Source organism: Halyomorpha halys, unplaced genomic scaffold (genome assembly GCF_000696795.3).
Source record: "Halyomorpha halys isolate HHAL.00 unplaced genomic scaffold, Hhal_1.1 Scaffold51.1, whole genome shotgun sequence".
Classification (NCBI taxonomy): Eukaryota; Metazoa; Arthropoda; class Insecta; order Hemiptera; family Pentatomidae; genus Halyomorpha; species Halyomorpha halys.
In genome coordinates this window covers 1,025,338-1,040,023 of record NW_027108122.1, presented here as the reverse complement: position 1 = coordinate 1,040,023, position 14,686 = coordinate 1,025,338, and the positions used below count along the sequence as shown (strand labels likewise).

General features: G+C 27.9%; 1 protein-coding gene across 3 annotated transcripts in view; it reads right to left on the bottom strand.

Moving 5' to 3' along the window:
- cic (Putative transcription factor capicua) overlaps positions 1–14,686 on the bottom strand; it is a 44,942-nt gene continuing 30,256 nt past the window's right edge. For 2 of the 3 annotated variants that reach the window (XM_014436327.2, XM_014436342.2), the window contains 9 exons: positions 12,157–12,230; positions 12,012–12,076; positions 10,307–10,430; positions 10,043–10,211; positions 9,809–9,957; positions 9,189–9,287; positions 7,514–7,692; positions 6,554–6,692; positions 1–2,720 (listed from right to left, as the gene is read on the bottom strand). In XM_014436327.2, the coding sequence (XP_014291813.1) occupies positions 2,653–2,720; positions 6,554–6,692; positions 7,514–7,692; positions 9,189–9,287; positions 9,809–9,957; positions 10,043–10,211; positions 10,307–10,430; positions 12,012–12,076; positions 12,157–12,230 (1,066 nt within the window). In that variant the 3' untranslated portion in view covers positions 1–2,652. Of the gene's footprint in view, positions 2,721–5,604; positions 5,685–6,553; positions 6,693–7,513; positions 7,693–9,188; positions 9,288–9,808; positions 9,958–10,042; positions 10,212–10,306; positions 10,431–12,011; positions 12,077–12,156; positions 12,231–14,686 lie in introns of all 3 variants that reach the window. The other variant, XM_014436334.2, reaches the window with a different exon arrangement.

Here is a 14,686-nt window from a genome sequence, read left to right as displayed (position 1 = left end):
TACGTTTTACAGTATCATTTATTTCCTTGTTCAATGTTGTGCTCTGTAATACAAATTGTTATTTACATCAATGTTCTCTACTGGAAGGATTGTATATTTTTAAAACCTTGATTTGCTACATTAGCAAAATGAAAGCACATTATTTAAAACACAAGAAGTATCATTTGTAAATGCAAAATTATAATTTCGATTTTAAATTATTTAATTCAGACTCTAATAATTTTTTTATCTGGGGTTTAACAAAACTAAGATACCTATAATGTACAGAACAGTGAAAAATTCATTGAACCATTATATCTATATATCATAAATTAATAATATTCTTGAAAAATCTAAGCTCTTCACAATATTTAACTTAATGAGTTAGAGGAAAATAATTATGTATCAGTTATCATTTTAGTAAATTTCTTTTTTTTTTCTTAACTAACGATAGGTGAATATATATTTATTTTCCCATTTATTATAGTTTTAGTCCCATCAAAAACAGAGCTTCTATTATTACACTAAAATATAATTTATTCATAAATATTTTTAACTTTAAAATTTATGTGTATTTACAAAAGTGGCACTGATTTGTCAATTACAAATTTCTATCACATTTATTAAATGGGTTATATAGCACACATTTTGCATAAAGAATTATCTTAAAAAGTATACATCAAGAATAATATGACACTGAGCTTTTACTACTTCTATGGAAGAAGTGACCAAACCAAATATAAAAATTTATTTATTTATTTTTTTTGTTTCTAGAAAACAATTTTTATTGATAAAAAATTAGTATGATTTATTTATACTTCAAAAAACGTAAATATATTAACAGTATTTTAAGAATGGTGAAGAGCAATGAGCATAAAATGGTTTCTATAGAAATAAAATATAAGGTTTGGTCTCTCCTCTACAGCTACAATTTTCAAGTACAAGCACAGACTTATAAAAAATAAAACTGGATATAACTTTGTTGTATGTAAGCAACATATCAGATATGCTTTCCATTGACATCAAGAAGCTTAGTCAATTTTGAAAAGTTTTGATTTTACAAAAATATAAAGCACAACGAAGTGGGTCATAAAGGAAAAATACACAAATTATTTAAAGATTATTTATTTAATCAAAGTTTAAAATAAATGAATAGTAATAAGGCACCTTTAATAACAGATTATGAAAATAGTTAATTTTAATTTATCTACTTACTCAATATTTTATTGTATAAAATAAGAAATAGAATTATTACATACAACAAAGTTAAAAAAGTAATGAAAATCACTGAAATTTAATTACCTAGGGTTATTTTTGTAAATATTTTTGAAACCACAGGAAACGAGCAAAAAATATTTCCGATGAGTAAAATAAGGAAACAGTAATTTGTAATCCTGGTTCATAAGTTTTCTCACTGGTACATAATTATAAACAAATATAAAGAATATAACAAATATCAAAGCATATAATAAATTTGTCTTTTAGATACAAACAATAAATAATATATAAATGTATCTTTCTTTCAACCTAAATTATTTCGAACAAATAACATACGTAAATATAATACACAAATTTCAAAAATCACAGTAAAATAAAAAAAATTGTTATTGTGTCATTCCGAAACTTCTTAATAGACCATACATTTATTTAATATGTTCAGTCTGTTAAAATATAAAATAAAATAAAATAGACAAGAAAACACAATACATATAAACAGTATCTCCATACATAATTTTTTAAAAATAAAAAATGAAGGAGAAATAAATCCTGAATGTAAATTAATATTGTGTATAAAAATTAATTCAAGTTGTGCTAAATTTATATGAATTAAAACAAAATAAATTTTACCTACATTATAGCACCTATCTGTCAATTAATATAAAATAAAGAATACTAACTGAAAAAGGAATCATGAATCAACATGCACTGTAGGTGAGACCCAATTCTAAACACCTACTAAAATATGACTACATAACAATATTTAGGTACAACAAATTATGTTTGAGAAATATGCACTTAAATGCATAAACAATTAACATTTATTGAAAGATGTTTCTTTAATTTATACTATAATTAACTATGATGACTATAACACAATCGAGTTACCTATATACATTTATATAAAGCACATATTGCAGTGCCAACCGAAATCAGCGACTGCAGTAGGTATAATAAAATATACAATTAATTTAGATTTGATAAGAGTACAATATGACACAAATTTACAATAAACCACTTATTTATTCTAATAAGGATTGTGGTAATACAGTTTAATTTAATGCTAAAGTGAGCCAGGAAAGAAGTATCTTTTACAAAGGTATTCTCCAAGTAAAATAAATTACAACTCGAGGACCACAATCCAATCGTTCAAAAACTTGCCTTTACAATCATTATTAACTTGCCGATCCTAAAGGCAAGATATAGAAAAAATAAAAATAAAAATAAATGCTTTTTTAATAGAAGAGGCCAGTCAAAGCACATAAAATTTTCAAAAAATAAAAACAAAATAACAATGTATAATATATAACGATTTCAGTGCTTTGATTGAAGTGTGAAGAATAAAAGGCAAGTGATAGAACGATAACCGTGCTGAGATCAATTATGGTAAAGTTATCTTAAAAGAGGCTGCCCTAAGGTACAGAGGACGAGATACATGAGCTGTGATGTTGGGGGCTAACTAGAGCTTGGTGGTACTCCTGTTGTAGGTGTTTGCCCTGCTGTACTTGTATGCACTGGTAGACCTGGGTCAAAAATACTTTCATGTACTACTACATGTAATGTACTACTACTACATGTAATACTTTCATATTAGTTAAAATAAAATAATTTTATTCAAAGATGTTAATAATACTTACTACCAAGAGCATTTGAAAGTAATGCTAAGTGGTATGGAATAATAAGCTAGTGATACTTGAAGAAATATTTCATAGAATGATAATACCAACTATAACAAGATGACTATTGAAGAAGCTTCCCCACTAACTTGGTTATATCATCATGAAAGAGGAATTAATATAGATGGAAATGGGAATTCATTGTTATCAACAAAAATAGGCTAGGTTTTGGTAATATAGTGGAACCACAGTATAACAAATCTCACAGGATTTTCAATAAATTTATTATATGAAAGTTTGGATGGCTGAAAACTTATCATCAAGTGGTTCAGATACTGAATTTTATATGAAATTAAAACAACTAATATGTGCGGTATGAGAAATAAAAAATACATGTAACTAAAATATGTATACAGAATTATTTTGCAAAACTACAAAAGTAATGGAACTTATTACATATTTTAAATTACTGAACATTAGTTACATACTGAAATTACACATATGTAAAAAAAAAATATTAGGTAATATGATTATGCTAGGGAAGTGACAGCTATGTGGGTCGGAGCATAGGTCCCACCAACAGGGCAGTTAATATTCATTTTTCGATGGTCCCAAAAAATGAATCTTGACACATCCACCTTGCTTAGTATGCGGCGGCAACACTAGTAGTCACCAGGGGTGGCAAAAAGGTGGCCAACTTGCCTGCCTGTTTCCCCCACCAAATACCAATATAATCTGGTAGCCATCACTACTATATGACATGTATAACGCACTTCAATTATTAATAAAAATTATTGTATTAGGTCACGAAACAGATGAAACTGAGTAAACACAAGGTAGAGGCGGGAGGAGAGCTGTTGATGGGGTGGATATGTAATGTGTTATATAGAAGTCATTTTTGTTATATAGAGGTTATTGTCGTGAAAATTTGTTGCAAAAAGGTATTTGTTTTTTTTTTAGAATATTTTAAATTTGTTTATTTATTAGTCGGTATATTAGGCAAGGACAGGTATGAAAATTAAGTTAAAATGGACTGATAATACTTCATCACCATTTCATTGTTGCTTAGCAACGTTCCAGCCTAACAACTCATCCTTAGGGGCAGGGATTCATAATTATTTTAATAAAATAGATGAAAACAAAAATAAAGTTATTGCGAAATTCAGTGATATTAGGCTATCTCTACACTCCAAACCTTTCAGCATTTTTTTTTTCAATGCATGACCATTTTCCTACAATTGCCATCTGTCATGCTTTCATTAAATAAATATTATTACAATTTATAAAAAAAGTTAAAATTTAATAATCACAAAAAATCTTGAACTGGATAATAATAATAAGTGAATTAATTTGGCTTTAATAGGTTGTATGTCAGAAACTGCCCTATGAAAAGAAATTGTAATCCACCAAAAAAAATTCAAACTAAGGGAATTAAATTATAGTTTCGATATAGTATATAATTATTTCTAACAAAAGGCATCATGTATTAATTAAATTATTTAACCTTTATGTTATATGGTGTACTATAATCAAATTATAAACAATAAGGTACATAAAAGGTTAAATTAATTTGTGTATATGCTCTATAATTTTCTTTATATGTATATATTCTGTTTTTTATATGCTCTGTATGTTATAAAGAAGCATATTCTTTGTTCAATGGTTGGCTGATTCAAAGTGTATTTAAAAAAAAAAAATTGGTTATATCAAGATATTTGATATAGAGAGGTTCATTACATAAAGGTTCCACTGTAACAGGACAAGGTGTAAACAACTCATAGGCACATGTGTCAGAACAAAAATCACAAGGGGTAATTAAAAATTATCCTATAATAGTGAACGTTTTTCAGGTTACAAAGAGAAGTTTAAAAACTTTGATGAAAAACATATGAATACTATGTTAATATAACACAAATAATAATAATACATATTAATAATTTGAACAAATATTTGGGACTTATGAAATTATACCAGATAACATTAAATTACGAGTTTTACAAATGTGGAAAGGAAATTTCTAAACCAAATTACATCACTTTCACCCTTCAGAAAGTCTCAAAACCACCAGAAACAGAACAAGTTCAAACTTAGATGTGGATTTAATGATTTTTTGTTCTTAAAATCCATTAAAAATATATAAAGAAATAAGACATTTTAAGCTACTGAAGAAAAATTAGTTTGTATTGCAGGATAAATTTTTTTTTTTTTTACAATAAAACTAGCAGACTGACAGCTGCAAAAATGGGATTTTTTTTATTTCTTAACAAAGAAATTTGACAGTGCAAAAAGAAGTAATTATTTTTATCTAATTCAATCCCTTTATGTTGTACTCTTTATTTACTTAATTTCCTCATAATCAGGTTTACACCAAACATTTTATATTTATCAATTAAAATAACTTTTACTGTGAAACCTATTGGAATTATTTGAAATTAATCGAAGATAACAATTTCTACTTTAAGTAATGGCCAGTTTGATATGTTAGTTTATAAAACAAATGACTGAGAGCTAAATTTAAGTTTTGATAATATAGTTTAACCTCCAATTTCCCATTTTCATTACATTCCATAAACCACTCGCCCTTTCCTTATACTAAAATTTTGATATTATATTTTACTTAAGATGTTTGAATAAAATAAATAAAAGAATCACAGGGTTAATGAGTGATTTTAAAGATTGAAATATGAAGAGACTACCAAAAGGTTGGTAGTACAGTGGGTAGGTAAGGAAGAAAATGAGATAAAAAAATGGAAATGGTCAAATCTAAATACATTTTTATATTGATAATGACCTTCTCATTGGAAACTTGGAGAAATGAAACTCATTCGAAAACAATCTTGGTCCAGTCACATATTCTGCTGAGGAGAGGAACTGTAATAGCATAATAAATTACTAATTTATAATAATAATATACAAAACAGGACATATGTAAAAAAGTAAATAATGAATAATTATTTCAAAGCAGGCCCAGGCTACCTAATTCTGGTTCCTGACAACCAGAAAGATAATTCCAACAGGCACTCACAAACAATGTGTCCATGAAAAAATCATTATCAACACCTCAAAAAGTCCCGAGAGAGAGGAATCTTCACAGCTATTAAAAAGTGGCCTAAGGAGCATAAATTTAATTTTAAACCTACTTTCCTTTCATAAATTTATAAGAGGTTGCGAAAGACTGAATTGTTTGCTACTTTAGTGGTCATTAAAGTCAGAAAGATGTATAGAGTGGTTAACTATAGGTCCATATAATCATTATTTCTATAATAATCATCATGTGCTCCTCGGAAATATTCTTGAAGTACTTATGAGTATCAAAGGATCAAAATTAAATAAGTTTCTTTTTTTTTTTTCACGTAAGGTTAATCAACTTCAATATGACAAAGAAAAGTAACTGAGGCCTAATGATAATGGACTGCATAAATAAAACATTATCTAATAACAAAATTAATAAATGCACCTCATTTGTACACCCACCAACAGCAGGAACATATTAGTGTGCTTTGAATGTTAAATTACTTATTTTATTTATTTAATGGAAAACCAGAAAGTAAACGATGTATAGTTTCATGTAGTAATTAAATTTATAATTATCAACTCTGTTAAAACCTAAATGAAAAATAAATTACTTTGATGTACAGTTTATGCTTAAACAGCATATACAAATAAAGGAAATAAAGCATGTAAATAAGCATGTGTAACAACAATTACGTCAATTTGAAATAAGAAAGAAAGATACTTACCCGGTGTAGATGGTTCAAGCGGACTCATAAGATTATTTCCTCCAGGAGTCAAATTAGGTTGAGCCTTAAGTTTTTGCCTAACCTCACGGATTTTAAGTTGAAGTGAAGATTTACTGGGAAAAATGTTAGAATGGGCAGCCTGTAAAAAGAAATCAATATTGAAAAGAAATAATATACATACGCATAATTATTTGGTGGGTATTAAACATAAATTTTTATAAGAGTAACTCAAAGTTTTCAAATCTAGTTCCCACTAATATTGATAAATCATTCGGTTACTAAGCACTTACTGTCAAAAAGAGTATTCAAAAATAAAACCCTCACATATCCAGCATTATTTTGATATGAATATCGAGAATAATAATAATAATTTTAAATATATTTATATATCTAAGTTTAAACACATATTTTTTAAAGTTATTTAGTGGTAATAATTTTGTTCTTAATGAAACATCAACAGGAAATTAATAAATATAAATATTTTTAATTTCTGAAGTACAAGGGGTATACTTCTATATAAGTCATTCTCACAAAAATCGATAATTTTAATTTTAATTTTCAAAAAATAAAAAGTACTCCAAACAGTGTGAACATTTTTTAATATACTTACCTAACCATCAAATAGTGAATATACATGCCCCACCAAACAGTAGGATTAATTTAGGGGACAAAACATAAATATGAAAACATAGAATGAAGAATGGCGATAATGTTGTTTAACAACCAAATTATCATACCCTCTCACATTTATTAAAAATTTTAACGATAAAACGAACTACAGTAAATCAATATTAGTAACTAATTAACTAAATTGCAGATATACATCTAAACTATAATTCCAGGTATGACTAACTAATGTTATACTGAATGAATAAACAATGAGAACAAATTGGATGTAAGAGTATCGTTTTCACCTAGTAAAATAATATAAATCTTTCCCATATCTGTAAAACAACTCACCTGAAAAGCATTTGTGGCCTGCGTGGATGGAAAATAGCCATGCTCATGAAATAATTGCATGACGAGTGCTCTTCTCTGCTCCAGGACTTTACGATGGCCTTTCTCCTGGTCCCTGGCACCGCTAGGTGTCTTTGGTGTTTGTGGAGATAAGCCATCAAGTGCTTCGGTACACTCAAGACCTAAAATGTATACATATTATTAAAAATCAAAATCAAAGGCTCCAATAAGGCAAAAAATATGAGTAAAACAGTTTTTATTTTGATTACTATTCAAATGACCTAAATAAAAAAAAAAAAATTATTTAGAAACAAAGTTGATATTCGTTTTTCCCGCCTCAAGAAACTCTAAATTACGAATTGTGATAATAATCATAAAATAGAAATATTTTATTCAAAAATCTTTTAATCACAAATTACAAAAAAAAAACACAATAATCTAAAGACAATGTCACTAGTCTATCAAAAACTTAGAAGGGTTTAAGAACATCTAAACTACATGCAATGGTGCAAACTGTACCTTTGTAAATAAATTATAAAATAAAATGTTCAAGAAATTTTTTATGATTTGATACTATTTTTTTCTACTGTATATACGTTAAATCTGGAATATATTCATATTCATATCATGGGTTAGAAGAGTTGAAATTCAGATTTCTAATATTTATAATTATGTTAGATTTGGATAACATTGTGAATAAATGAGAACGGTTGAAAAAATTATCCTCCAAGAATTTATAATTTTTTATTGATGTAAAAATTCATATAAAAGGGTTTCAAAATAACTAACCAGAATTGATTTTTCTTAACAAAATTTGTATCGTCTCCTTTACTGGAAACGACTTCCGGTTATTGTAATGTTTTATATACTTATGCTCATTTAATATAATCAACAATCTTTGTTCTTCTACACAAAAAAACAAATTGATTGGTACATATTAGAGAGGAAAAAGAAATTTATTCATTCATGCTGCCCAAATACAACGGGTTGCCACATTACACAGCATACTGATCAATCCATGATCGAACATATATAAATTACATATTTTTATATGATATAATTTAATAGAAAGATAACATTTTTTTTTCCACAGTATTCTTTTACAATTTCATTTTACACAGTCTACAAACTAAATACAAGTTTTTCAATTTATTCCTTTTTTTCTTTCCCTTCCATTTTATAACCCTTATTTCATTTTATCAACAAATTCCCCTATATAACAAATATTAAAAATAATAAAGTAATAAATAAATAAAACAACAAATAAGATATGCGATGTATGCCATCCCTCCTCTGGATAACTCCCCTACTCATTAATTTAAAAACATGTAGAGCAAAGGTGGTATACGATAACATAAACAATTTCTAAATTTATTTCAATTTTTTTTTCGGCTCCTATGGCACATTGGCAAGAACTATCGGATATGAGTTAATATTTTTTGACTTAGTATCACCAAAAAAGTTTCATTGAAATAACTGATCCCACATGCATTGTCAAGTGAAGATATCCGTCTGATAGCCCATAGAAGCCATGGTTTGAAGGAACGTGAGGTAGGATGACCTCTTAAATAAACAAATTCTCCAAGCAATTTTTTACAGGAGTTTCTTTAAGGCACAACAGAAAAATATTTTAAATGTAATTTTAGGTAAGGCACAGACATTATGCCAATAACTTTACCTTTGAAAGCATCTAAATTAAAATCTGGACCAAAAAATGTGCTACCAATGAGCTTGCCAGATTTAGTTGGAGGTCCATCTGAATTCATACTTTCTTCTTCTGAAATGAAAGAAAAATGTATATAATACATTAAACAATAAAAACATACATGTAAACATTCAATTTGCTATTTAAAAATAAAAAAATATTTTCAATTAAAACGTAACATGCAATGAACTCTTTATTTGCAGGAAATTTAAATGCATTTCAAATAATTATTACAGAATTGACTATACTATGAAACGATTACTTTTTGAGCTAAGCAAAAATTATCTTTTGCGAGTTTTCTTTCATAACATCTTTTTCCTGCTTTTTCTTGGAAATTTATTTAAGCAAACGTTAAAATATTTTAAGAAGGAAACTTTAGGTTAGTTTCAACAAAATCAGTCCACTTCGTTCAAGAGATAAATTTAATTTTTGTTTTCTTGTCACTTATAATTATTATCGTTTTCTATTAACTTTGATTTTATGAATAGAAAAAGATAAGAAAACAACTCTTTTTGTTCTGTTTTATAACACAGACCATTATTACAAAATGGTGCATCAATAAAAACAATTACTTAAATATAAAATATTCTTACGTGGAACTTGATGTTTTTTTCTTAAATTTTGTACATTAAAGACATGGGGGCTCGATGGGACCGAGATGGCACTGGGGGACTGACATTCGTCAGGCTTGAACTCGGGTAGAGATGAAAACTTCTTCTCAAAATTTACTGTTTCTAAGACCCTGCAAGAATAACAATAGAACATATGAGGATTCAAAACTGGCATGAATGATAAGAAAAAATAATCAACATGAGGCAATACAATACCTGTCCATTCCATCTTCAACATTCTTTTTGAAAAAGCTTTTCTTACTGGAAGGAGATTCAGGTACTGTTTCTTTGTCTTCAGCATTGTTGTCATTAGAAAGGGTTAAAGTTTGATTAATACTTATTGAATCATTTTTTTCTAAAGACTTATCATTTCCAGATGTCACAGCTGAAAATAAAAAAATTATATCTAATATTATTTGGAAGAAAATAATTATAATTAAATATTTCATAAACAAAAATAATAATAATGATAGGACATACCCATAGATTGTCTTCTTTGTAATGGAGCCTTTCCTAACTGAGCAGGAGTCGGATCCAATATAAATGTCTTGTTTTCTTCTGAAATAGGTACACTAACTTCTGAATGACTTTCAGAAGTATCCATCTAAGAGAATTCATTCATATCGTACAACAATAATGAAATATATACCTTAATAATTAGAACTCTTTAAATTAATTTATAAAAATATACAAATTTTATTGAAAAAGGCATAAAATATCAGTACCACTACAAGGGTCTAGCGGTAGTGTTTCCTAAAGTGGGGTAAGCCATATAGTATATACTCTTCGCCAGGTAAGCGAACAGTTTAATTGGGGGGAGGAGGAGGTATATGCTTCTTTGAGCTTTACTACATAGAAGAATACAAAATAATAAATTTCTTTGATGTGATGAGGGTGTTTTGGCTTTAGGTTTCGATTAATAATATGGTTGTAATTTTCCACAGGATTATCATACCAGTGGAAAACGACAACCATTTTAATAAAATTAAAAAAGAATCAACTTCAAAATAAATACATATTTATATCAAAACATAAAAACATTTATTATGGTTTCCTTAATTTTTTGGGAGTATATAATTTAGTGATATTTTACATCTCTTGTCAAATAAAATCCAATTAATTGTTACCATGAACAGAACAGAGAAATAGTAAAGTGAACAATCACAAGTGAATATTATGAAAAATATTTAAAAAGTTGATTAAAATAGTTAATAGTTTGGAGAAAACATGGTTATTTTAATGATAAAAGAAAATGTATGTGTTTTATAAGTAAGAACATACTATTTATTTAAATATTTGAATATTAGAATGTTTTTTATTAAGAGACCGGAATCATGTATACAAAGTATATTAACTTTTTAAAGGCTTGAAAACTAACTAATAATTATTTTTTAACAGAAAGAAACAGATAAGTGATAATTAATAAGAAAAGAAACAAACGATATTTTGATTTTTTTGGTCGATGCCACGCAATAATCAAGCGGATTTAGTCAGTTCTTTCTGAGAATTTCTATGGGCAAGAGGTGTATTAGTAATTCCCAATAATTCTCACTAAAGAAAATTATTTTAATTCAAATATTAGTAGAAGTGTTTCTTAAAAATGATAAAATTCACTAAGTGTCATATGTATATGATAATATAGGCAGTATAAATAAAAGTGAAATATTTTAATTGTGATCATGATCAAATAAATGTAATAATGTAATAATGCTTGAACAAAAAATGTTGAAAGCCAATTTAAGTACAGTTATGATGAAATCATTACTTGATTGAAGTTAACCAACAGTGAACTTCAATCTAAATACCAACAACCAAAAATTTTAAGACAATTATAGAAATTTTTTTGATTAATTTATCATTAATTGATGTTTGGATTTTATCTCTTAAATTTTAAGTTGTTTTTGTTAATATAAGAAATATAATTTTTTATTTAATAACTAATGATTTCTCCTATAATCAGATATTTCTGCAATGAATTAATAATAAATCTAAATCATTAATTTGAAGTTTTATCTTGTCATTTCATGTGTGTAATTGAGGGTCAGAGTTCATTGTTCAATTAATTTTTTTTAATAACATTCAGCCTTTCAAAAAATGAATTAACACTAAAATTTGGGAACTATCACTCAAAAAAATACAACAGTAAAGCACAAAAATGAGAAAAGTAAATAACACATTTTCTTACCGGAGTATAGCCTTGTAAGTTATGATTAGAAGTAGTTATACTCTGGTCATTTATTTTATATTCTCCTAAAATAAAAAAAGGTTAGTATGAAATTTATTATATATTACTCTAAATAATTCAAAATTAAATAAAACAGCAAACGAACCTTGGTAAAATATCTGATGTTCAGAAGTCACTACATTACTACTTAAATGGTCTTCATTGTTATCAGGTTTTGGCCTATGCAAAGGTAAATAAATACATGAAAATAAAATCAAGATGAAGCTGTAAAGTATTCAATACAATAAACAAACAAATTGAAAGATTTAAAGCCAAACAACCAGATCGGCAAGGGCATAAGCAATTGCTATTTTAAGTTGGTCACAGCTCATCAGATTATTTTCCTAATAAATAATCCCTCTATCAAAGATCTAATAGTCTCACCAACCCTATGAATAATTTTCATTTACTCCACAACTCAAGATCGATCAAAGAAATGGAAAAAAAACAAAACAATAATGTTAAGAAATGCTCGATATCAGTCCTATCTATCCCAAGCGCCGACAACCACATCCCTGAGGGTCTTGTATAAGGCAAAATACTGGTTATTTTACCTCTTTTTAAGTTTAGCTTTACTTTCTTAAATTCATTCTCTTCTAGTTGTTCTAAGTAAGTAATATTAAGTTACAATACTCCTGATAAGAGGCATACTAGATACGCAATTTCTGCAGATGCCCTAATTCTCATTCTTCATCCACCTGACTGTAGATTACAACTTAAAATAGACACGAGTTCAGGGTTGCATACGTTCAAAAAGGGTACAAAGTAGTGTTGATTTTGCCGCAGCATCTTCCAGTAACAAAAATATTTCATCATGTTCTGTTATTCATGTCACAAAGCATAATGATCTTTTTTCTCAGAAACCATTTAAACCCTTAGGCAAGTTATTGCCATGATTTAGGACTGTACTATATCTTTTAGCACTAGGTTCACAGGAGCTTCTTATATAACTATTTCTAAGAGAACCCACCAAAACGATGGGTAAGTGAAAATATCCATTTTCTTAAAAAATATATTTATACAAATTAAGACTGAATTGAACAATATTAGGCTTCACGTTTAAATAAATTATTTTAAAAATTAGAAAGCTTAGGAAAAAAATGGCTGTGTGTATAAATTCTTTGGATAAAATGATGACTTTACGATGCAAAATGGTTAAAATTAATGCTATGTTATTTGGGGGTATACTCTGAATACCAGAATGCTGAACGCTGAATAGAAGAACCGAGTCAGGAGGAAGTCGAAATGGCCATTGTAAAATTAAAACCTTATAAAGCAGCGGGAACTGACAATATTCCTAGTGAACTAATCAAGGTATGTGGTGAAGTTGGAGTTTTTAAAATACACCTCTTGGTTAAAAAGATCTGGAAAATTGAGGAGACGCCTGAGGAATGGAAAAAGTCCCTACTTATTCTTGTTCACAAAAAGGGCCCAACGACAGATTGTAATAACTATCAAGGAATCTCACTTCTTCCTGTATGTCATAAAATATTTACGCTAATCTTAACTAGTCGAATCACAGAATACACTGAAGAAATTATTGGAGACTACCAATTTGGTTTTAGACGAAATCGTTCAACTATTGATCAAATTTTTTCATTACGGCGGCAAATGTTGCAGAAAAAATTAGAATAAAACAGCGTAGTTCATCACCCTTATATAGATTTCCAAAAAACTTATGAGTCTTCTGACCGCCAGAAGCTGTATAATATCCTGATTGAACAGGGATTAACAAAGAAGTTAGTAAATCTTGCATGTATGTGCATGACTGAAACGTTTAATAAGGTACGAATCAGTAATCATTATTCTGAGAAATTCCAAGTCTTGTCAGGTTTAAAACAAGGTGATTGTTTATCATCTACCTTATTTAATCTAGCACTAGAATAGGTCATTAAAAATGTGATGAATACCGAAAAGGGTTTAACTTTAGGTGGTAGAAATACCGGTGCTCGAGTATGCTGATGATTTGGTATTATTGGGTTAGGACAAAGAAACTACAGAACTAAATACAACCACGTTAATAAACTCCAGTTAGGAACTAGGTCTTTAAATAAATATGGATAAAACAAAATACATGGTTAGCAGTATAAACGCGAGCAATTTCGGTATATAGATATAGAAGGAAATACGTTTGAACAGGTAGATAAGAATTTAGGTTCTAAGGTAACTAGAAAAAACGAAATTGATTAGGAAATAAAAGGTAGGTTGAAGGCGGGAAATGTTTGCTATTTTTCGATTTCAAAACTGCTTAACTTGCGCCTTTTATCCAAAAACTTAAAAATTAGAATTTACAAAACTATTATCCTTCCCACTGTTCTTAATGGATGTGAGACGTGGCCTCTTATACAAAGGGATGAACAGCGTCTTAAGGTTTTCGAAAATAAAGTATTACGTAAAATATATAGGAAGATGGTCAGGGTTGCGGTCAATAGTGAAACAAAAATAGTTTACAACTATTTATTTTCCAATGTTTCGCCCCACTTTGCAGGGCTTCATCAGGGCTAAAAAGATACAAAATGAAACTATGTTAAGATAAAATGATAGAAATAAAAATAAAAAGATACAATGAAAAGAATAAAAAACAAGTAACAAAGGCAAGAGCAATAGTTTCATACAAAAATACGTAAAATATAAAA